The sequence below is a fragment of the Sturnira hondurensis genome, unplaced genomic scaffold (assembly GCF_014824575.4).
Source record: "Sturnira hondurensis isolate 20B ecotype Veracruz unplaced genomic scaffold, ASM1482457v3 Scaffold0018337, whole genome shotgun sequence".
In the NCBI taxonomy this organism is placed as follows: Eukaryota; Metazoa; Chordata; class Mammalia; order Chiroptera; family Phyllostomidae; genus Sturnira; species Sturnira hondurensis.
Window position 1 is genome coordinate 3,708,574 of NW_028090968.1, and position 25,740 is coordinate 3,734,313.

The 25,740-nt window shown below is 39.4% G+C and overlaps 1 protein-coding gene across 2 annotated transcripts in view; it reads left to right on the top strand.

The window, feature by feature from the left end:
• Positions 1-25,740, top strand: part of GRIN2A (glutamate ionotropic receptor NMDA type subunit 2A) — a 370,947-nt gene that overhangs the window by 272,953 nt on the left and 72,254 nt on the right. For both annotated transcript variants that reach the window (XM_037069016.1, XM_037069017.1), the window contains one exon: positions 20,537-20,742. In XM_037069016.1, the coding sequence (XP_036924911.1) occupies positions 20,537-20,742 (206 nt within the window). The remainder of the gene's footprint in view (positions 1-20,536; positions 20,743-25,740) is intronic.

Genomic DNA, 25,740 nt, shown 5'->3' on the forward strand with positions numbered 1-25,740 from the left:
CCTGCTGGGAACTGGCCTGCAACCCAGGCATGTGCCCTGACTGGGAATCGAACCATGATTGCAGGCCCATGCTCAATCCACTGAGCTACACCAGCCAGGGCTAGCATTGTTTTTTGTTTGTTTTGTTTTGTTTTTAGTTGTAACATCAGCCCAACTCCAAAAAGACTAGCAATTGAACCAGTGTTTCCTGCAAAGCAACACTGCACTAAATTTTTTTTAGATTTCTGAAATATAAGAAAAGCAACTCATAGAAAAGACATCTGTCTCTTCAAGGAAACTTGCATTGATGGGAAAGATGACTGATGATGATGGTGGTGGCAATGCTGTTGATTGATGTGATGATTATGATGGCAACAGAAGTCACTAGCTCCCATTCTATTCCAGACTCCATGCAGAATGGTTAGTTATTTCTTTGATGCATCATCTCACTGAAATATCATAATATTCTCTGCATTTTCATGTATCTGAAAGGGGGAGAATAATAGTACCTACCTCATAGGGTTGTTGGAAAAGTTAAACAAAATAATATATCAAGTGCTTAGAATACTGACTGATGCTTAGTAGATAGATGATCAATAAATGCCAGCCCAATTATAATTGTCACTCCAAGATATGACAGAGAAATTGGAAGCCACATCAGATAAATGACTCACCCAAGGTGGTAGTGGTAAAGGTAGAATTGAGCCCAAGCAACATTACAATAGAGCCAGAGTCAATAATTATGTTGTCTAAAGTACCCATCTCTACCTAACTCACAAACCCAGTTGTTGAGGAAGCTGTGTGAGGGTTATGGGGGCATGATTAAGCTGACAGATGGTGTAAATGTAAGACAAAAGCTGCACCCTTGATACTTTGCCATTGCCATCAATTATGAAAATGAGTGAATAGATTATTTAAATGATCTTGGATGAGTAAATTATTCAAAGAGCCTCTTGGAAGTATTTCTAGAAACTCCTGAACAGACAGTTAAAAACCATTTTTATTTTTCTGACAGGGTCATCAACTCATCTGTGTTGTAGATGAATGCAAAGCCCTGAGCTCCTCTGACAGAAGGGAGAAGAGAGGGAGAATGCAGGGGAAGGCAGGGAGAATGAGAACAGCAGCATTTAGGCCCAGTGCTACAGTCATACATTGAGACTTCATTTGCATCATATGGAAGAAAGATTTTTTTCTGTGTTCCCTGGAATGATAGATTCTTTCAGAGTGCCAGAGGGGTCTCTGAGTGGATAGAGGTTACCAACACAGGATTCAAATTTAACCAGAGATGGTGATGCTTTATCTGGTTGCTATATTGGTATTCTAAGTGAACTTTAATTTGGGGAAAAGATATGTAAATGCAGACAACTGTAACTGAACAACAATAACATTATTTTTAAAAATAAATAAATAAATAAAAACTGCCCCCCACAAGATAAATAGAGTGCAGGTATTGATGTTAGTGAGCCTCTGAATATAATTTGTAGGCTCAAATTTGTTGAGCACCTATTATATGTCAAACCTTACAATATTGGCTTTTATATTATTTCACTTTAGCTACATGATAACCCTGTGAAGTAGGTGGTATCCTCTGCTTTTTCAATAGAGAAACCTTAGAGGTATTCAGAGACATTTCTTATCAATAGCTGAGAAAAGATTCAAATTTAGGTATTGTAAGTCTCCAAGTCTGGTGCTCATGGTCCCACTTGCACAGTTTCTAGGGTGAATGATGGAAGTTTTCACAAAAGACCTAGAGCTTCTTGTGGATAGTATTCACCTTTGAAGTTCAGTGAAGGGGGAAAGTTATAATAAGTAGCCGTTTAAGTAGACTCAAATCTTACTCTTTAGGATAAAGAACTATTAACTATGAATATATGATGTGATTAGACTATTTTTTCCGTCCATGTATCCATCCATTCATCAAGCCAATCATCCAATAATCAGTCATCTAATAAACCATCTCTCTGGTCATCCATCTACCCACTTGTCCATTCACCAACATATCAATCAACACAGCTGAACAACCGTCTTTTGTCTATCATCTGGTCATCCACATTCAAACCCACCCACTCACCCACTACTAATCTGTTTGGCAAGTATATACCAATTCCCTACTCTGTGCCAGGACTGTGGTAGGTATGGGTAAAGCAGAGATGAATGATACAATATCTTTGCCCTTAGGATGCTCATAGTCCAGTGGGAGAGACAGAGAAATGAACTTTCAATTATGATATAGTAAGAGCAGTGCTGATAGTGTAGTTAAGCCTAGGGTACCAAGGAATACCTACCCAACCTGAGTGTTATGAAAACAATGAGAAAAGGCTTCCTAAAGAACTAACATATATCCTGAGTACTCATGGATGAAGAAATAGGTATCCAAAGGGTGAGGGGTCATCTGACCCATTGTACTGACTGAATCACAAACACTTGAGGGTCTTGATTATTTTCTGCATTTCACAATTAATCTGGATAGCATTAGCTGAATTGCTTCCCACCCCAACTACAATGACCTGACCTTAGTGGTTTGTCTTCTTGATCTGCTTCCTACTTTCTCAGCATTGTCTCTGTCAGTTTCTGTTATTGCCCCATTTGTAGGCTGATAGTGCAGACAGGAATGACATTTGTCTGTACAAAAAGAGACAGAACAGTGAAGTGCTCTACCCCACCAGCAATCTGCTTCTGGTTACAAGTGGCTGTGTCAGGCTGCCTTCTGGAACTACAGTTTGGTTTTCTCAACTGTGCTATTGGCAGCAGAAGCTGTGCACCCCACTACGCTGTTTTTCTTGGCATTGGAGCCTGGTTTGGGCTAGAGGGAGATGTAGAGATAGAGAGGGATTGAATATTCCCAGCATTAATCTCTAAACTGTAGAAGCCTTACTGTGCTTTCTAGATTCTGAAGACAAAGGAATTGGCCACCTGATACCTTGAGATAATTCCCCCACATTTTTAACATAATTAATAATGAAAAATAATAGTTACCATGTTCTCATTATAGCTTAGGGGCTGTATATACATTACTTCCACCCTCTTTTAACAGACATTAAGCATAAGTACTATTATCCCTCCCCCCAGTTTATATACAAAGAAACCAAGGCTCTGAGAAGATTCCTAAGGTTACAGAGCACATGAAAATATCTCAATTCTAATTCAAGTCAGTCAGACACCAATGTCCATTTTATTTTGATGACACCATGTCATAGAGGTAGGGACATCTTTGTATATCAGTAGCAAAAGGCTGTCATAACGTTAATTATGAAAACCGACATTGGGAGCCCCTCATTCCTCTATGGCAACATGCTCCCAGTTTTTTCAAGAAGGGCTATTACAGGTAAAAGATGCCCCACCCCCACAAACAAGGCTCCTCTTCCTGAGCTTAGCTCAGAACAACCCACTGAGCTGCAGGCAAACCCACCACATAATCAGTCTCTTGCATCTTTTTGCAAAGCCAGTCAGCATTACTCTTGGAACCTGAAGATATAAATCACCCCTGACTTCTACTGTAAGCTGCTTGTTCATTCTTCATTACTCCACCATATGGTTTGTTATCTATAGCCACTGTCTTTTGAAAACGTGTTTTAAAACCCATTGCAATCAGATCTATAGAGTTCTTGGAGTCTATTTTCCTTCCACTTGAATTACAATTTTGCAAATCAGAAAGACTGAACAGACCTGTTTGAGAAGGAAGGAGGCAGGGACTAACCCATCTGATTTCTCTCAGTGTGCAAATAAAGAGTCCATTGGAAATGCATGTGAGGGAAAAACCCAAAGCTGGGAAAAGACAAAAGAACCCACTTTTATTTCCTTGAAGAGAGTTTATAATGACTTGAAGAAACCGATGGCCCCTCTCTTGTGTTGTGTTTAACTTTAAAGTTTGAAATAACTGTAACGTTTGAAACAACTTGGAGACCATCTGAGTTGGAAGAACCTGATTTTTCATATCATCCCCCACCGTGCTGACCTCTATGTCCACCAGGAGATTATAGCTGAGGGCATGTTTCTTCTTTCCTGATTAAAATATGTTTGAAGAAAATAGGGCAAGCAGACATGAGGTAGGGAAGGAGGGCAAGAATCAGATTTGGATACTGGGTCCTGACAGCCACCCTGTCTATAGGGAAAGCAGGAATATTAACCTCATTTTAACAGGTGAGGACACTGAGAGTCACACAGGATAGGCGACTTGTTAAAAGTTCCTTAGCAAGAACTATACACATTCTCCCCAAAGATAGCTTCTGAGTTGGTAACTTGAATCAACACAGCAAGATTTGAGTTTCATTACCAAAATGACATCCTAGGTTTTGCATTCAGGAATTGCCATTTATTTGAAAATGGATGAGGGTTCAGAAATATGGGACATCCATCAAGTTATCCTAGCAATCAACCAGGACAGAAGTTGGAGACAATGATGTGTCTAATCCAGAGCCCCAAGTCCCAAATCAACATCAAGAGATAAGGAAATGGTCTGTGCTAACAAACAGGTCAGCACCATGGTCAATGGAAATGGGCCCATGCTCTCACAAGGCACTGGTTAGTAGCTGAGACATTTAGGGAAGAAAGGAATTTTCATCAATGTTATAGGATTGAATTGGCTATGGATAACACTTAGTTCTAGGATCTAAGCCAAACCTGAAAAATTACCATTCTTTGTGTTTCTTAGATAATCAGTGTTTCCATCAGTAAAATGGGGTTTCTGTGAAGATGTAACTGCTACCATTTATTAAATCGATCCAGAGGGTCAGAAAAAGCTTAAGATATATGATCTCTCTCAGTTCACCCCCAAATCCTGTGTGGTTACTATTATCATCCCCATTTTATAAATGAGAAAATTAAATAATACAGAGAACGAGTTAATCTCCAAGAATCTGAGCTGGCTTTTAAACCCCTATTTGTCTGATTCTTGAGCCATGCTTTGGCCACTAAGTTCTAATATCTTCCTAGACCAGATTCTAGAATTTAGGTGACATCACCCAGTGTCGTGTGAGGCAGGAGATTCAAGTGGGAAAAGCATGGGCTTTGTGTTTTCTTTATATCTGCAATTCCACATAATGAAAACAAAAAACCGATTTCTGAGCATTGACTCTGTTATAGGCCCTAAGCCAAACATATTATATACATGATCACATTTTTAGTTCACCACAACCCTAATCAATACATATTATAATTATTTTTGTTTTACAGATGAGAAAATTGAGTATCAGAGAAGTGAATTAATTAGAACATAGTCACCCAGCCACTTCATAATTTGTGTGGGGTTATAAATAATGTATGTAAAGCATCTAGTGTGAGCCTTGGTACAAAATAGAAAAATTTTAATAAATGAGAACTATTAGGCAAAGTACAATATGGATTTTTAAATGATAGTTATTAGGGTGGGTTTTTTTGTTTTGTTTTGCATTTTGAGGGTTTCTAGAAGCCTGATGCTGCCATTCTCTTTTTTCAGAGGAGTTGGGCTCAAAGTCTAAAGATGAACATACTCAAGAATCATCATCCCTTTGTTTTCTGTTTGAGTCCCCCACAAGGAGATGAAAGCAGAGACATATATAATTAAGCAAGTCCCCAGTCAGCAGTCAAAAAACTGCCTGTAGTTCTTTTCCATATTTGCCGTACTTTCTAGTCCAACTTACTTGAATGCACATTAGTTCACTGCTCTGAAAGATCACAAGAATTTCTTCTTCACCTTTTTGTGACTGTGTACCGTGAAGGTCAAGTGAAATAAAACAATAAATAGCAACTTGTAGCCCGTGAAGGGCTATCTAAATTCTGGGAATTTTATATTATCTGTATAATGACATACAGCGCTCTGATCAGGATGCCTCTTCCACTATGTCTATTATCTGAAATTTCCTTTTCCTATTTCTTTTCTTTTTTCCCCTATTATAGCTTTTTAGCCAGTTGAGCTATAAACAGTATATTCATAAGGTTGCACTTCTTGGCATAAGGATCAAGAAAGTTAGGGTTACGTTTATAGTTATGAAATTATTGGTATGCATTAATTGTGTAGAACCTTAATCCAGAAAGTGGAGTTAAAAATAATTGTCAGGTCTTTGGATTTATTGATAGAGCTAAAGCCATGCCAGGCTGCTCTTGGCAGGACCTTCTTCTCTGTGCACAGAATTAAATTAAAAGGCAGTATCAGTTCTATCTCAAGTAGAGAGCAGTAAGTGAACAACATATCTGTCTCCCCTTAGGAGGAAAAAGCAAATGCATTTCCTAAGCATCATTTTGATGTGCAAGCCATAGGCCTAGAGTATTAATAAAATCAATACCTCACTCTCCCCTCTTCCGGAGTTATAGCCAGTGTCTGCATTCAGGGGTGAACTTCAACTTCATGAGACATGTACATTGTAAATGGGATGGAACTAACCTTGACTGAATAACTACCATGGGCCAGGCTTATGGGAAGGGGTCACATAAGTGAATTAATATAGTCCTCAGAAGAGCCTCGTATATAAAAAGACAGCTAACATTTGGTTGAGCAGTGACTATGGGGCAAATGGGTTAAGTGCTTTGTAAGCATTATTTTATTAATTCTCTCAACAATCATATGATATGATTACTCCTATTATGCCTAGTTTACAAAGAAGGAAACTAAAGCTCAGGAAGTAAACTTAGCCAAGGTCACACAGCTAGTAAGTGGAAGAACAGATATGCAGACTCAGTTTCAGCTGACTCCAAAATCCACATTATTTTTAGTACATATTAATTACCAGAAGAGAGCAAATAAAGTTGATACTTGATTACAGGAAGAACATGGTTATGGTGGTCATGTTTGTACATTTATTTATTCAGTGGTTTAGTTACATTTATGCATCTGCTATATAAGAGGTCCTGGGCTGTGTGTTAAGGCCAACAGAACAGTACCCCTTTACCCCCCGCCCAGTGAGTCAGCTAGGGCAGAGAGATGAGCATATGAGTACTTGTAATACTTGGTGAAATAAGCAAAGAGGATGTCACCTGGCCAGTTTTACAGGATCTGGGTCTGCTTCCAAGAAAAGCTGACCTCTATGTAGCATTCTGAAGGTTAAATAAAAGGGTGCAAGGCAGAGTAGGACAGGGTTTTCTGTGCAGGGTGAGTAGCATGTGTTGAAACCTGGCACTGAGAGGAGCTCAATGTATTTGGAAGTCTGAGATAAGTTCTCTGGGATTCATGAGCTGATGTGGGTGGGACAGAAGTGGAATGGGAAGGTAATTGTTAGAAATGAGGTTAGCATGAAGGAAGAGCCAGAGAGGCTGGGGAATGGGCTAGGTCACTTAGACTATGGTTAAGGATTTTCACTTGATTCCGAGTGTAGTGAAAAAAGATCTAAAGCTTTAAGGGAGAGGGTGAAATGATCACACATGCCAAGATGTTTAGAGTAGTGGCTTGGGCTGCTGCTTGGAGGATCCCCTAAGAAGAACACTGGGGCAGCAACACTAGTCGGGGGCCCATACTAGTGTGGTGGTCACAGTTAGGAAAGACGTGAACGAGGGAAAATATTCAAATATTATAACTACCAACCCTTAGCAATTGATTTAAAATGTATGGGGGTGGAGGGAGAGAAATAAATTGAGGAATATTTCCGGGGTGGGTTTTCAAGAACTCATATTTGGCACATTGAAGAGAAATTGTGCAGTTTTTCAATGGTTGAAGGTGAGATGAGTTCTACTATAGGCTTATTGAGTTTGAGGTTTCTCAGAGGCAATAGAGAGAAATTGACAAGAGACAGTCAGGAGTGAGGGATATTAACATAGAGATAATGAATGGTGAGTGGGTAGTACAAGAGGCCTGAGCATGGATGTCTGGGGGCAAGAGGAAGGGGAAGGACACTTAAAACACACAGAGAAAGAGGAGCTTGCATTTTGGCAGAGCTGGAGATGTCAGAGAGAGGTGGAAAATAGCCTGGAAAGGGCAGGATCATGACAGTCTAAGGCAGGGAGACTGAAGGAAGGTATGAGTAGCTTCAATGTCAAATTGACGCATCTGTTGGATTTGGTGATGAAAAATTGACTGCTGATCTTGATGAGGCCAGTTTTAGAGGAGAGGTTGGTGCAGAAGAGAACTTTGTCTATAGCACAAATAATGGGATTAGTGTTAGGCTAGAGGAGAGATGCCTCTTTTGTTACCAAAGGGGAAAGGAAGATATGTGCAGAGGTAGGTAAGTTTGTGTGGTATGTGGGTTGTCCGAGGACTCAGTGAAATAAGAAACAGATTCATCAGCCGGGAGAGAGGATGAAGCTGGCGGAATTGCAGGTTTGTGGGCAGGTGTGAAGGCTTGAAATAGTTTCTAGGGAATGTAAGATAGCCAAGCAAGGAGAGAGAGAAGGCTTCCAGCCAGAGAGGGAGTCCTTACACTTAAAGGGGTTATGTGATATTCTTTGCTTATACAGGTGAGGGGGTTGTTGGACTCCCACTTTTCCAGAGTGGGGGAAAGAGGTAGTGGTGCCAGGTGGGTGTGGCAAAGTAGGAGCAGGGTAATTGTGGGTATGGCCGAACAAACCCCAGAACAACTATTAATTTGATTGAAGTGATAGATGAAAACATGCAGGTTGGACTTTGTAGGAAGTAGAGCCACGGGTGAGTAGATCAATTGGGAGAAAATGGAGCAGTCCAGGAGCCAATGGCCAAAATGATATTGGAAAGAAGACATGAAGATAGCTGAGTGAGAGTGCTATGAATTATCTAAATTTACAATTGTTGAAATTAAGCAATTCTAAGTGAATTGTACCTCTGTGGAAGTGAGTGGTTAATGTGAACTAGAGGTGGTCAGTGAAGAGGTAAAAAACTGACCTCTAATTATATCAGAATAGTCTGACAAGTATAACTGTATTTACAAAAGAAATGATATAATTGTATGAAAATAGGACAATTCCAAAAGATGTAGGAGGTGATAAATATCAGCCACACGTGGATGAAATCACCAATGTTGTCCTCAGGTGTTGAGTAAATTGTTAAGGACTCCGAAGGCCAATTGCCAATTTAAAGTCAAATGCCACCACATTCCAATGTGCATATCAGAATTCCCCTCCAACCTGGGCTTCTGTGATCTTATCTTTCAGTGTTTCCTTTATTCCCTTTTCTCTCTCATTCTCTTTGTATCAACATTTGTATCAATATCAATTGTTTCTTCCAGTTTGGGCAGCTTCCTAGTGCACAAACATGCCCCTTAAACTCAACTTCTCCGCTTTTGTTCACACTAATCATTCAACCCAGCAGTCCCATTTCTCCATTTTCATTTTTCAATTTCTTTGCCTACTCCAAACTCCCCTCAGTTGCTCTCCCAATATTTTCCTTCTCTCATAAGATTTGCTCTCTCGTTTCTGATACCCTCTGCATTTATTTCACCTTCCTTCCTTTGGCACTTGTCATTTTCTGTTTTATTTTAATTCTGAGGGCATTTTTCTTATTTTCCCTGCTGGTGGGGAGGGACTTAGATTAAGGGTTAGCAAACATTTTACATAAAGGTCGGCTTGTATATATTAGTTTTGTATGTTGGCCATACTGGGTGTATGACAAGTACTCAATTTTACTGTTTTAGTGTGAAAGCAACCATAAATAACATATAAGAAGAAGAACATGGCTGTGTTCCAATCAAACTTTATTTATGGACACTGACATTCAAATCTCATATAACTTTCCTATGTCAAAATATTATTCCATCTTTGTCAACTATTTAAAAATGTAAAATCCATTTCTAGCTTGTGGGCTGTACAAAACAGTTGGCCCTTGGGCTGAAGTTTGCTGACCACCAGCTTAAAACCTATTTACTGCTGTATCACCAGTGCTGGAACAGTTAATTGGCTAGGTACTCAATAAACATTTGTTGAATGAATTAGCCAATAAATCAATGTCATCCAATCCTAAGTTACTGAATACCTGAAGAATAGCTTCACTTATTGGTTGTAAGAGTCAGAATAATTACGAACCCTGGGATCCTAGCTTAGGCTACAGTTTGTGTGAACCTGAAAATTTTTTATTTAACTAAGATGACATAGCTCATAAACATCATAGATGAACTTGAATTTGAGTCTTCTGACTCCACTTCTAGGGTTCTTTTACCCTGCTGAGTTTGCCAGTATAAGTCAATAGAGAAAGCAATACTGAGTCCTTGCCTGGTTGGTCCCCAAGATTGTCATTTCTTCCCAGTAACTCTACTTCAAGGCTCTGGAATTGTTCATTAGTGTCTAAGATAAGAATAATAGGTTTGGATGAAATTGGACCAGCCAGTAGAAGGTTACTTAAGTTTTATTTTTGAAATAGCAAGTCTTATCTGGTCCATCCCAAGGGGATCCTCGTCTCCTCGCTGCCTTCTAATCATGTTCTCAACAGTGCGCACAAAGCTGTGGTTAAGCTTATTACTGTTTCTTCACCATTAAATCTTGTGCTGGCTTTAGTATTTCAAAGCATCCTCTTGCTGAAATACTTTAGGGCTCAGACAAGCCTGGAGCAAAGTAGTTTGGGGCCAGAGCTGAGCAAAGAAAAACAATTGTCAAAATACCGTCTTATCTACAGAGGATTGAGATTCGGATCCATGTGCAATTCATCACAGTGATGGATTTCAGCCATGCACAAGGGAGGGCTTTGGTTAGCATCTTCATAATAGCCAGCAGAGCTCCAGGCACCAACCCCTGGCTCATCGTTTCATTGGAAGGAGGAAAATGTCCATCTCAAAGATTTAAATGTATTGCTTTGCTCCAGATATAAAAGAACAAATGCCTATCAGAGACCTGACACCAAGTTCCAAACATTTTGGTTTTCATAACCCAGTAACTCTTCACAGTGAGGGGATAAAATGCTTTGCAGGTCACCAATACCTGTGGATATTAGAACCTTACTTTAAAACTCTGTAGACACTGCCAATGAAGTTAACTTTGAATGCTCAGGGCCTGGATCCATATGAAACTGGCTGTTTTACAAAACACCAAGTGAGGAAATCCATCAGCTTTTGGCCCATTCCATCCCCCAAGTCGTGTTTGATGCATTGAAGAAGTCTCCTGCTTCCTTAGTCTGCAACTTAATTACCTAGAACTTATCTCCTTCCATAAACTATTAGACACTCAGCCCAGTATTTTGCCATTTTTCAAGGTTTTTATATTTAAAAGTTGCCTGGCGGTAAGAGGAAAATTCTTACCTATATTCAGACCCAATTTTGTCATAATTTTCAGGCTGGTAAGAAAGACTTGATAATCCCAATAAGTGCAAGGTGCTCTCAGCTATCAGCCAGCATCAGAGTATTCCTCTCTTGATGATATACTAACTCTTACTGGCAACCCTACCAAGGAAACAAGAGCTGCTAAATATCATTCAGGTAAATACTCCCCAAAAGAGCTATTTGCTCTGTCAGATTGCATATGGCATTTCATTTATCTTACAAGTAGAACCAACTCCGAGCTTTGAAATTTACCCAAAAAGTACATTAGAAGGTCAAAAAGAAATCTTTGCAGTATTTCTAAATTGTCTTTGTGAAAGTATTAAATAAATAATGGTTATCACTATAATTGTTAAAGAGGACTTAGGTCAAGTTCTGATTGAATATTACATGCTTATCCTCCCCCTTTTGTCCCATCTCAGTTTCTGTAATTGTTTCATTTTTTCCCCACATCTCCTGAACTCTTTTTGCGGACCTATTGCATTCTGGTTTTCTCCTCAATGGCAGTAGCCCTTTAAAAAGTTCAGCCAAGTTTATGTTTGGGTTTTGATAATAACAGATGCAGCACTGTAAACAGTCTTGCATTGTTGTGGCCGTCAGCATCTCAAGTACAACGTCTTACAAAGAGAAGGTAGAATCCTCTCTTCTAAGGCCCCTTATATACGGAATGGAGATGACTACAGAGGCGAAGAAAAAGACTAATCAGCTGTTAGGGACTTAATTACATTCCTCTTGATTGAAATCACCAGATTAACTAATTGTTACTCAGTTCACATCAGAGCAGTGGATTTTTCCCCCTGATCCATTATTCTGATCAGGTTTTGGATGTCAGTGTTAATAGCGGTAGAATTCAACCTCAAGCCAGTGAGTGCTCACTGCAGTTCTGCTTCTAGAGGTATTTTCACAGTGGAATTCAAGGTCCTTAGGAGAATCAGTTCGCAGGGAAACTGAGGAAATAAAACCAGCATACATGAAAGAAAAGTGCGAGAGGACCACTGCTGGCTGTACTGTGAGGAAAAGGTAGAGTCTGCTCCTCCCCCAAGAGGGGAGGCTGTGCTAGTGAGAGGCTGACCTGAGGTGTGCCAGCTCCCCAGGCCATGGCTCTTTCTGCAGCAGGGTTTTTCCAACTGACCCATGGCTTGTTGCCTCAACAAACCGACTGCTCCTGTTTGCCATAATATTTCCCAAAGCAAATCTGACAGCAACGTTGGGACTACCAAGGACTGGTAATGGCCCCAGGTTCTGAAATCAGGTACTCTGAGTCAGGTTCCAGAAGCTCTCACTAGCTGTTTGATCTTGGGCAAGTCATTTTAGCTCTTATGTCCTAATCAGTAGAAGTTATAATGACCTTTTTCATGCAGGGTTGTGAGGGTGAAATGAGAAAATGCATGTTGGGGTGATCAAGAAATGCCAGTTATTATGCTTATTAATTATTTAATAATCATTATTGCAACCCATGGAAGATGGGCTGATATGGAAGTTATACAAGGACTCCCAAGAGCATGTTCAGAAAATTAATTAGTAATTATGAAAAAGCTCCTTTATATGTTCTGCTGAATTCTCAAGTCTCTCATGTTATATTAATCCAATGTGGAACCAAAGAAGAGACAGAAAACACTATTAACTGTTTAGCCAATTACCAGGACATGTCACTTTTGAAAGCAAGCACACAAAGAATTAAAAGAAAACCAAAGATATAGAACGTCTATTGCTTCCCAGGGGCCTGGGAAGAGGAACTGTGGAGGACTGAAGATTATAAATGAACTTCTGAAGGAAATGGTGGCTCATGGTTCCAGGGACTTTCACTTTTAAATCTGAGGTTGAATGAGCATTCAGCTCTTCTGCTGTTGGCTGAACATCAAGAGGAGATGTGAAGAAAATATGCAAGCTGTTTGTGGAAATAATGATGATCAAAACATGGTTCCATGAATTACCATCTCAGTGTTAGGTTCTAAGACAGCTGACACTATTATCTGTAAAGATATTAGATTATCCTGAGAGCAGTTATTATAGGAGAAAAAAAATCAACTGCTCCAATGTGAGCTGTGTAACAATTAGGCAATTCTGAAATTTCAACTGAGAGGAATTTAATTAAGGCTCTAATAGCTGATTAAACTCATTTAGATCTGCTGGCAATTGCCACTGGTTACATAAGTAACCCAAGAAGAAAGATTTCCATCTTTTTCTTGTGCTGTATTTAATCCTGCTGGACCCATAGGTACAATTCTTTACGTGCTTCTCAAAGTGTGGTCCTTAAACCACCTAGAACAGAATGACCTAGATCCTGGTTGAAAAGTCAGGTTCCCAGGCCTCATCCCAGACCTACTGGTACAGACGCTCCTGAGATCTAGGAGTCTACCTTCTTATGGAGACCCCAAGAAGAGGTTCTTATTCGTGCTGGAGTTTCATAGTCCCACCACTTTAGATAATTGCATTTAAGATAGTGCATTCCAAGAGCTCAGACATATTATCTCAGTATCTAAAAAGAAATTCTTCAAGTCACTCTGCTGGTGGCCATCTGTAGCCCCAGGGCATTAAAGATAAGGTAGATTTGACCCACACCTACTTTTCAGCAGTTTCTTTGTAGAAGAAACAGAATATACCCTGAAGGGGAAAGCTCAGTTCCAATGAGACATTTGGTTTCAACAGACTCTAGCTGTTTGGGATGAACTTTAGCTTGGGTCTTTAAAAACAAAATCACTGGACTCAACTACAAAGTACTCCAGATAAAGCACATTTCAATGTAATATCAAGTCATGGCTCAGATATCTGTACTGTACTCTTCAGATCAGACTGAAATCTGTGTTTAGTTTCAAGCAGCAACCCAAGACAAAATTATTTGTGTATAAACTTGCTATCTGCCTGCTTGTGTATTAGATTTGCCTGCCAAGGCATAGAAGTGATGCTAATCAATGATGGTAATTATGCTGAATATAGACATTAAATCATTTTAAATTTCCCTCACGGCCATTTATCTCATGTCCTTTGGAAGTCTTTATGTTTCAGGTGGAAAGAACTTGGCCTCCTGTTGGCTTTTTTTCCCCTTTAAATTCATCTTCCTGAGGGGTTAATTACTCGTTTTCTCCAGCTTGGAAGTAAATCACTGTTTATTATCCAGAGTGAAATATTTCCCAATGTTCCGCACATGTGAAGTGTTTGTTTTAAGGCCTGTTTCCATGTTGGTTATGAATTCACGCAGTGAGCTAGCTAACTGAGGCCAGCTGAGCTACAACCTAGACAGCATGAACTCTGCTTCTGTGGTCAGTTTTAACAAATTTCCTTTCTAATTTTTAACGTTGCAACCCCTATTGTCTTTTCTCCAAGGAGAGGAAGCTCAGTAAACAGGCTATTTTCTGCTTTTAACTTTAAATATCAAGTAAAAATTGATCGTTTGCTGCAGTCTGAATCGAGTTCAATTTAGCAAACGTTTATTCAACTGGCTTGGGGGCAAACATTACAGTATATCTGATGTGGATCACAGGGTTGTGGAAGCCTGGCCAGGCTGGACACTCAACAGAACCATAATTCAGCACTACCTGGGCCATTGCTCCCCACTTCCATACAATTATAAAATTGGTCTTCAAGTTCCATTGATTCTACTACTTTGCAATCTCATGAGCTATGCTGGCCTCACTGGTGTGGCCCTATGTCAGAATCATCCAGATTAATGCAACTGCCTGCTAACCCACCTCTCTGCATTCACAATTGCTTAGCCATAAGCCCTGTCTTTGCACTGTATTGGGAAGAAGTGTTCTAATGTGTCATTGATTTATCACTTCCCTGATTAAAAGACTTCAGTCATCCCCACCCTTACTCCTCTGCACCCTTCAGTTGCCCTGTGGATAAAGATAGAACCTTTAACAAGCCACACCTCAACTACCTTGGTCTGGTTCATAGTTGGAAGCTACTATGGAAGAAGTGATATTTGATCACTGGACCTGGAAACAATGGATAGGATTTCAATCTGTGGAGATGATAAGGTAGAGGAAATAGTGCAGGCAAAGCAGGGAAGTGGTTATCGTTTAGGGTGTGTGGTGAGAAGTGAAAACTAGATGCATTGTTGTGGCTTAGCAGTGTGTGTGTGTGTGTGTGTGTGTGTGTGTGTGTGTTTGTGTGAATGAATGGGTAGAGGTATAAGTTTATGCATGTGCTGGATACATGTGTATGTGTAGCTATGAATGTGTGTGTGGATGTGAGTGTATGTATGTGTGTATTGTGAGTTTGAGTAGGTACAAATATATGTATGTAGGTGTGTGTTTATGTGCAGGTTTATGTGTGATGCATAGGTATGTGATATATGCGTATATATACATGTGTATATGTACATATGTGAATATGTAGGTATCAGTGTATGTGTGTTTTGAAGGTGCACATGTTTTAGTGTGACAGTAAGTATAAAGTATATGAGAGAGAAAGAGCTCAAGAGAGTGATAGTAAGATAGTAAGTAAGTGATAGTGATAGTAAGTAAGAGTGTGGTGAGGTTAGTTGGACCTATATATTAGGGTCCTTTTTAAAAAAAAATCTTCACCTGTATGTTTATTGATTTGAGAGAGAAAGGAGGAGGAGAGGGGATGGAGAGAGAGAAACATCAATGTGAAAGAGAAACATTGGTCAGTTGCCTTTCACGTGTGGCCCAACTGGGGATTGAGCCTAAAATGTAGGCATCTGCCCTGACTGGGAATCAAACCCACAACATTTTGGTGTGTGGACAATGTTCCAACCAACTGAGCCACCCAGTCAGGGCACAGGTTCTTTTAATGTAAAGGGGAGTCTGGATTTGACTCTGTAGGCAGAATGCACCATGGAAGGATTTGAGCCAGGGTAAATCTGTGATTTTGGTGTTTAGATATATGTTTTTAGGGGGTGGCTTGGGAGACCAGGAGACCAGGAATGAGGTCATTTTAATCATCTCTTGTAAGCATTTTATGAATAGATCAAATAAGATAAAATGTTCTGTATTTCTTTGAAAGGAAAGCCACATATATCTATTAACCTAATTTCTTCCAGCCTTTTACAGCTCCTGACATATCTGAATTTATCCAGACATGAAGGGGTAAATATTAACTTAAGAGTCAGTTTCTGGAGTTGAAATTATCTTTGCTCTGAACATTTCAAGAAGTAATCACTGCCTTTTCACAAAACACTTCCTAGGATCTAAAGAGCAATTCTCTGTCTTAAAAACACTGTATTTAAATTTTATTAATGAGAAGGGATAAAAAATAATTATAAAATTAATTTTTGCTTTAACTATTTCTCTTAACAAAATAACTTTTCTTTGTCCTCAAAACTTCAGCATACTTGCTGAAAAAAAAAAAGATTTATCACCAAAATGCAGTTTGTTTTGAAGGTAAAGATTTTTTTGTCTTTTCCACACAGTCTGTTTGGGAATGTTTTTAAGTACAAAAAAAATTATGATAGAGATAAAAACTGTCTGCCTTCACCTTTTTCTTGTGTATAAAATGTTTATAAGAATTAAAATAGTACTGAAAATGGTGCCTAATACATAAGTGCCCAATGAATGTCAAGTTTTATTATTATAAGAGTTCAAGTCATGCCATCATAACTTTATTGATCTCTTTTCTCTATTTCATAACGTTATTGAGCTCCACATTTAATCACTGACTGGTTCTTCTATCATGACTACCCTATTCTAATAGTCCCAACAAAAGTCCCATGGACAATTTTTATTGGCCGAGCATAGTTTGTTCCTTAGGACGCAAGATTCCATAGCTGAGGCACATAAGGCACATTGATCAATCTACTAGCACTTTCTGACTGTATGTTCATTCATCCCATCAACAACTATCCATTATGTCCCTCCTTGAGCCAGGCCCTGACTTAGAAGCTGGGGACATAGAGATCAATCACTACACATATAAAATCTCTGCTAGACTGGGAATTATAACATAATGAGTGAAACAAATACATAAACACATAGATTGTTGATATATAATGTTATTAAGCAAATGGAGAATAGATATTTAAATCAAATTAAGGATTCATGAATGAAATGACATGATGGCTGGGTTTTTCTTCAATTTAATATGGGAAAAGTGTGTGGTGTATAAATGAAACAGGACTGGACATGAGTTAGTAATTAATGGAGCTAGATAATGAGAATACAGAAATTCATTCTACTTTTGTATGAGTTAATTTTTTCATAATAAAAAAAGAAACAACGAAATTGAGGAATCTAAGAATCTTCACTTTTAGGCAGGTAATGTACAGAAATTGTTTATGATGACTTCTATATATCTTTTTCCATTTTGGTTAACAGACTATATTAACTCTGAAGGTAAATCTCAACTCCTTACAGAGCCAACAAGGCTTTGCATCTTCTGAGCCTTCTTTCTTGGAATACTCTCCCTTCCTCTACTCTCTCTTACTCTCCATCCATTCGATTTAGGTTTGCGATCTCAGAATACCTCCTCCTGTAGGAAGTCTTCTGTGATTTCTTTTCCCCTCTTTCCTCTCATAGACCCAGTTTTTCTTTCTCCCACTTTATATGATATATACTTTTGTCTGATTACTTGACCCATGTGTGTCTTCCCAATGAGTATAAAAATTCCATGCAAGTAATTTGTTGTTTTCTCTATAGTATCCTTAGTGTCTAATACAGTTCTTGGTATCTATGAAATGAATGAATTTCTGTTAAATCTGTCTACAAACACTAGACTCATTTATAGTTCCTTGAAATAGAGATATAGGAAGGGGAAGTGAAGGATGTCTATTCTCTCCTGTATGGTATATAAAATCTTAGAGTGGGATATTGGGGGTTTGGAATGGTAGCCTATCAGAGGAGGCTGTCAGACTCAGAGATGTAGGTAAGAGCTCTCAGGATCTAGGGCAATGTTTACACTGCAGCTTCAGCTCCTGATCAAGTTTTTACATCCTCCTTGGCTGACTCATGGGTGCTTACTTAGACATGTTGGGAAAGGGAGAGAGAGAAGATTCAGGAAGTTATTACACTCTGGGAACTCATAAACCTTTGCAACCTTTCTCTCCATGAGTCAGCCTTGGGCTGGAACTTTCGCCTGCCTCCTACTATGTAGGGTATGTGATATGGTCAATGATATCACCAAAGATCGGCTAGCTAAACAGTTTTTGCCTCTATATATGTAGTGTTGGGACTCTAGGGGTTGCCTCTGAAGGAAGGAAGGGTCTTAGAGTTATAATATGATTAATGAAGATCAATTAATAGAAGCACAAGGAAGAAAATGCCTCTAGATTCAGACAGCCCCATGCTATAGCTCTGGTTCCACCACATACTAGCCGTATGTGTTTGGGCAAGCCATGCAACCTCTCTGTGCTTCAGTTTTCTGAATTGTGAAGTTGGAATAATAATCCTCACCATCTAGGATTTGGGAGGTTTAAACTAAGTGGTGATATTGGCACATTTCTTAACCCAGAAGCGCTCAAAAGTGGCATTGTTACAATTGTAGCATCAAATACTATGGCGGAGATAGGTGTGAAGTTCTACATTACCAGGAAAGATAGGAATGCCTTTGAAAATTATGTGATACTTGAGCTATATCTTAAATACCTTCTACAACAATAACAGCAGCTACCATGTGTGTTATGTGCTAAGTTCTGTCCTTAATACTTCTTGTATATTTTTGGCTCATTCAAATATCACTGTAGTCCTGAAAGTCATATCCTCTTGTTATCCACATTTTATAGAAAGACAAAGTGAGTCTCAGAGAGGTTAAATGACTTTCGTGAGGCTACTCAGCTAATAAGTGAAGCCAGGATTAACACTTAGTTCTGTTTGACTCCAAAAGCCATTCTCTTACCCACTGAACTATTCAGCCTATGGGGAAAAAAACAAGGGGGGAGTTGATATAACGTCCCCAAAGAAAAAGTTGGATATTTCTTTATCTGTGCATATTTACTATTATTGCTTTGATCTTTGACCTGCAGCCAAATGACTGTACCAAGAAGGAAGGAATCATTCTGTTTTCATCCATCACCATTCTCAGGCTGGTGCCAGCTCATAGTTGGTGTTCAATAAATCTGTGTTGAAAGGATGAAGAATTGGATGGGCTTGATATTCTCTCCAGCTTATGTTGCACATCACAGCATGCGTACATGAATATGTTTGACCAAATTACTCTACTCCCCTTCCTATCTTGAAAAGGAAGGTACCAATGAAGCTAGACAATTTTGTAATTGGCCACATGGAGTATTCCTCTATAAGCAGCAAAAAATTTCCAGTTCAAACGATGAGGTCATCTTAGACAGCACTGACTGCCTTCTCTCCCCCACCTCTTCACCCCTTCTGGTATTCAGAGAGTCTGAATTCTCTTTAAGGGCCTGAGATTCATTTCTGGTGATGTGTTCCAGCAGGAGAGGTGAGTGGGTCATATAACACAGACCAGCCTAGACTTGGCACTGAGCGTTTCAGATGAGGTGTTTTCCTTGAAGTTGGTGTTACAAATAAAGAGCTGACGTGTGGTGTCAAGCAATTGCACATAGGAGGAGGAGGAGGATGGGGAAAGTGCGATACTGGGGGCAGCTTTCTCCCATGTGCGTGTGAACAGTGCCAACAAACTGTCAAATAAAATTAAGGTTCAAAACATGCAGCCTTCAATTTGATTTCACTACGATGCCAACTGCTGCTCAGAAGGAACACATCAATTCCATTTTGACAGGAGTTGATGTATACTAAGTAGAGGTCTCCACTCTGTGCTGTATTAATAAAAGTTCCCCTTAATTTGCAACTGAAATAGAACCATATCTGAGCTTGAAGTTATAGTTCTAACTTCCTCACCTGCTTGGTCCCCTTGTGTCATCTCTCCCCCTAGTCTTCCCTCTATTCCATCTTCCTTTCCCCCCTCTTCTTTTTCTTTTTATAGCACTTGTTTTGTTTAATCTGCCTCCTTTTTACTGCCTTTATTCTATACTTAAAAGGAAAAGTATGTGATCCTGACTCTGGGCCAGGCACTGTGCTATATGCTTTTCACAGATTGCCTTATTTAATTCCTGCAACATCCTTAGCAAGTATGTAGAATTGTTCCTATTTATGGATGAGAGACCAACTAAGAATTTGCCTGGGATTGTATACCAAATAAGCAGCAGAATTGGGAACTCAAGCCCAGATCCCTCTGATTCTAAAAGTCGGTGCTGTTTTCGCGACATCAGGGATCCTGAAATCCAACAGGACTTTGGAGTCACCTGGGGACCTCTAAAAGTATCAGTGCTTAGGCAAAACCCTCATGATTTAATCAGTGTGGAGAGAGCGCACACACTATGTTCTCTCTCTTTGTCCCCATTTTTCTTAGCATGAAAGCAGATATGTATGTGGAAGTAGATAACAAAAAAAAACCCTTAAGGTGGATGGGTTGTTCTTCCATTCCTCTTATGGGCAGAGACTTGTATTTCTAGAAGTCAGTGGTGCAAGAAAACATAGACCTGTCTTTTTGTCTTTATGATGCAGGTGGGCAAGTGGGAGAACCAGACCCTGAGCCTGCGGCATGCTGTGTGGCCAAGGTACAAGTCCTTTTCGGACTGTGAACCAGATGACAACCACCTGAGCATTGTCACCCTAGAGGAGGCCCCCTTTGTCATTGTGGAAGACATAGACCCGCTGACCGAGACGTGTGTGAGGAACACTGTACCGTGTCGGAAGTTCATCAAAATCAAGTGAGTCGGGAGTGCTGTCAGTTTAATGTGCCCAGTCATTTAAAATGGCATGTATCATTGATAATAACAAAACCTATAAAATAATAAAATATAATAGAAAGTATACCTTATTACAATAGATATAATAATAGATTTTTAAAAAATACTAAATTAGAACTACTCCAAGTGGTTTGCATTATTTAATTTCAATAATAGCAGTACAGGTAAGTGATTACGACATTTTTAATAGGATACAAACTGAGTTATGGAAAGATTAAGAAACATGTTTAAAGCCATTCAGCTTGTAAGTGGAAAAGGCAGAACTCAAACACTGGTCCAGATTGTTAGCCGTTATGCTAAATCAACCCTGTCTTTCAATTTTTCTTTAAACAATGATTTTCTCTGCATGTTTCTGGCTGTCCCCCTCCTTTAACCCTGCACCTTCCACTAACTTTCATCTCTTTTATATTTCCTGGAGCCAAATTTTTCAAAAAGTTCTAAAACCCCTCTCCATTTGGGGATCAACATACACCTTATGAATGGCATACTGATGAGACCATGGTGGACCTGATCTCCTGGCCATTCCCTAGCTCACCAGTGACAAGCAAACATTGCATCTATGTCATTTCCTCTCTTATTACATTTGAAGAAAGAACTGACTTTTTTTTATCAGAGCCTCTGGTGAAGGGTTTTCCCTAATGTATAAACCTTTTAGAGAAGCATACAGCTATAGCATTATAGTTATATATAGCTGAACATTCTTAGCTATAGCTAAGTCCAAGGCCCTGATTATAGTCTGTGCTAATACAAACATAAACAAAAAATACCACCCTTGTTGGGGATTTACTAAAGGAAAAGGCCTACAGTTAGATGGAAATCTACTTTCTTTTTTTCTTTCTGAGTATTTTCTGATCACCTCCTTTCACCTGCCTAATTCTTATTTGTCCTTTAAGTCTTAACCACTCCCTCCCGAACTCGGGTTCTTTCTCCCTACTTCCACAGTACTCTGGATACATCTCTGTGTCTTAGTCAGTTCAGGCCACTATAACAAATTATCACAGACTATGAGGCTTAAAAAGCAGACATTTATTTTTTCTAGTTCTAGAGGCTGGAAATCCAAGATCAAGGTGCTGGCAGATTCAGTGTCAGATGAGACCCTCTGCTTATCATCTTTTTCTCATGTGACAGAGAGGAAAGAAAGCTCTCCTGTCTTTTTTTTATAAGAGCACTAATTCCATTCATGAGAGCTTCACCCTCATGACTGAATTACCTCCCAAAGTTCCCCCTCCAAATACCATCATACTGAGGATTAGATTTCAACATAGGAGTTTGAGGGGACACAAACATCGAGTCCTTTCCACTCTATCTCTGTCACCATTTTTGTGGCTTATAGTTTGTCTGTATTCTCCCCTGGAGTATTAGCTGCCTAAATATAAGGAATATGACCTATTAATTTTGGTGCCCCCAGCATCAAGCACAGAACATGACCTACGGATATGGAAGATGCTTGAACAGCTGAGTAAAGGATACTTTTCCTCTCCCACATTACAAATTCCAACCTCAGTTATTATACAAGATGCAAATCCCCAGAGCTCAGCTCTTGGGATAAAGATAATTTTTTAAAAATATGATTGCTAAATATATTTTGAAGGAACATTTTGGTTTGGAGAAAATTTTGTTATCAATAAGCAGCCATTTCAGAGCTGAAATTCTGAGTAGATTATTCAACAAATAATGATCAGCCTTTTTGGAGTTGTCAGCCTCTTTGGAATTGAAATTTTGAGTAGATTGGTCAATAAATAAATACATGTTGAGCACAGTGTATGAGTTAGGCAAAAGTGCTTGTCTCAAGGGACACAGCAACAGACAGGGAACACAGAAGACAAAGATCTTGCAGTCATGGAGCATAAACAAGTAAAAACAACTCAACCAATAAAGGACCAGAGCAACTCCACGTTATGATAAACCTAGTGCAGGATGTAAAGAAGGTGGTATGACAAGAGGGTAGTTGAAGGTATGCAGGGCTCCTTTAGCTCACACAGGTAAGAATTAAGGTGACAAAGGATGAGAAAGAGCCAAACATGGAAAGAACTGGGGGAAAGTGCCTCCCAGGAAGAGGGAACAGCAGGTGTAAGTAAAGGCCCTGAAGCAGGAAGGAGATTGATGAGTTTTGGAAACAGATGGAAGCCTAGAGCAGCACTACAGGGTGATGAGCTGGGGAAACAATGGGAAAGTTGTCAAAGGAAGTTTTGATTTCAGGGGGTGATCTTTGAGCAGAACTTGGACAGATTAAGAAAGCAGAGTGGCTGGCACAAAACAAATAGTATAACCTAAACAGGTCACCCCCCTTATGATAGTGCCTTTTCTATTTCAATCAGTAAGTAAGGGCCTCTTGTGCTTCATGATTAGTCTTTAAAATCAGAAGTGTTAGAGCTAAAAACAATAAATCACCAATTATTGAGTCACATTTGTATGGAGAAAAGGAACCCCCAAGTATATTACTCTTTTTGAAAGAAATGACTTGCACTGGAGAATTTAAACAGATGGACATATTGAAATTCACATTTTTGGTTCCTATGAAAGGTGGTGACTTGCATCTTTCCTTTTGCCATTTGGAGACATAAAGAATTTACTGTGCATCTAGATGACATTAGTCTTTGTTTTACCTGAGAACAAAGAAAATTACTAGGATCCACTAATCCCGACAAGAATGCAGCTTGGATCAATTGAATTTCTTAGAGGTAATGTCCTTGGGGCAGGCTGATTGGTTCCAAAAAAGATTTCTGTTACATAACACAGTGTATGTGTTTTCTTGGTGATATTCTTCCAGAGAAGACCCTTTGTTTCTCACTCCTGGTAAATGGTGGAGTCTTGAGGGCACACAAAGGCCTTCTACAAACATAGGTAATAGGAAATGAGCTGAGAAACCTCACTTTTCTTCTAGCCTACTATTTGAATGTTAAGGCATGAAGAGAAAATTGTTAAGGAGAAATTATCTGGCCTTGCTCTGTAGAGAGAAATGGCCATACTATCCATCCCCCAAACTGTCAAATCATTGGTGAACAGAGAGCAGATATATATTTTAAGTGCCTATGTGAGGGTGCTTTAGATACTTTATTTTATCTTCTCAACTATCCTACAAAGTGAGTGTCAGCCTTCTCTATTTACAAACAAGCAAACTGAGGCTGTGACTGAAGAGACTCACCCGAGTTTTCAGGGTTGTTAGCAGCAGACTCAGGATCTGAAAGCTGCTCTGTCTGACCAGTGTGGCCATGCTCATATCCACTGGCCACACTAGAAAACCATGGAGCTGAAGAATTGGATTTCTTGGATCCTCTTCCTTATATATATGTTTTTATGAGTCACCCTTTATTTTGGGAGATAGGGCAGAGCTGAGAGAGAATACAGCTGCACCATTTCTCAGATGTCTATGTAGTTAATTCATACCCCTACACACACACACACACACACACACACACACACACACATGGGCTGTGATAGGAACCAACTACAAGTTCCCCATTACAAACTGGTTGTTTCCATAACCCCCACGATAAATCCAAATGCTGCATTTGCTGCGTGTCTTCTTCGTCCTGTGACCCCAGGGACTAGCGCTATGTCTTGCACAGAATAAATACTCAGTGGGTGCTGGTTGGGCAAAAATGCATCAGTGACTTAGTATCTAGAAATAACTTAGTATTAGAGGACATGGGGGCATAATTAACTTATAAACTGGTTGAGGTGCCCAGTAAAGCCAAAGAATCATATAGGTCACTACATGCCTGTGACCCTGAATCTTAAACCTCAGGCATTTGTACCTCTTGTCCAAACTCTTCTAAGAATCTTGACCAAGGGAAGGAAGAGGCTGTGATAAAAGAAGCAAAGGAACAGAGAGCGAGGAAGACACAAATGGCAAGAGGTAGAGAAGACACATTGATGCATGGCCTATAGTGGCCAGGAAGAAAGAGAATTTGATTTTGACACATTTTTTTAGAGCCACAGTTACCAAGAATGAAGTCATATTTGGAAATGCCATTAATGTAATGTGCTTATAGCAGTTGTAATTCCAGCCTGACCCCTTCTGCTCTGTGAGATTGGTGGGAATTGGGAAGATACCTACTACCTATTACACTATAGAGTTTAGTTCACCGATCATCATATGTAAATGTATAGAAATGTAGCCTCCCATGCCCCTCAAGCTGAGAGTCACAGGGTTAGAGGAGGTTATTGAGCCTCTAGGCTAGAAATAAAGTCTCCATGGTGGTCTGGCTGGCAGAAGCAAGTTGGTTGAGCAGAGACTGGGGACAGGCTAGGAAGGGGGCAATGGTGAAGACAGCAATTCAGAATAGGTGATCTGTGATCCTGAGACAAGATAAACACTGAAACAAAGATTTCATTGTGCAACCCACTTTCATTACTCACAGTTATATTATCAAATCTATTTATTTTCATGGGTATAGGTGTAGCTCTATAGCAAAGATGATTGATGTGTATGTATCCAGTTATGTATGTAGTATATACTCACTACATACAATTTGGTGAGGGGGAGGCTAAAAATATGAACATGAAAAAATCATGTCTGACCATTCAAAAATAGCTATGCTTCATATTTTATTGCTTTTCCATTCAGATATTTCCTAAGCTCATCTGTTTTTATATAGCTATGATCATTCTGTATATATCACTATGTAACCTAATTTTCATACCATGTGGAAACATAGGTATTTTCTTATTATGATGTTGGAGTTCTCATTTTAGTGCTCAGGTAATAGTTTGATGAGTAGATGTGCCAACAATGAAATATTCCACTAGAGCACATATCTCATGACATATGTGACTCAAAAGCAGAAGGAATCCACAAGTGCAAGGTGGAATCAGGTGTATTGTCCAGAGAGGTCTCAATCTTCCTACATGCCTCCTTTTCTTTTAAAGGCATTTATGACTTCTTGTGGATGGCCTTTGAGTATGACTTGGTCAGGTAGATAAAGCAAAGTGGCTTGCATAAAGCAATGGATGTAA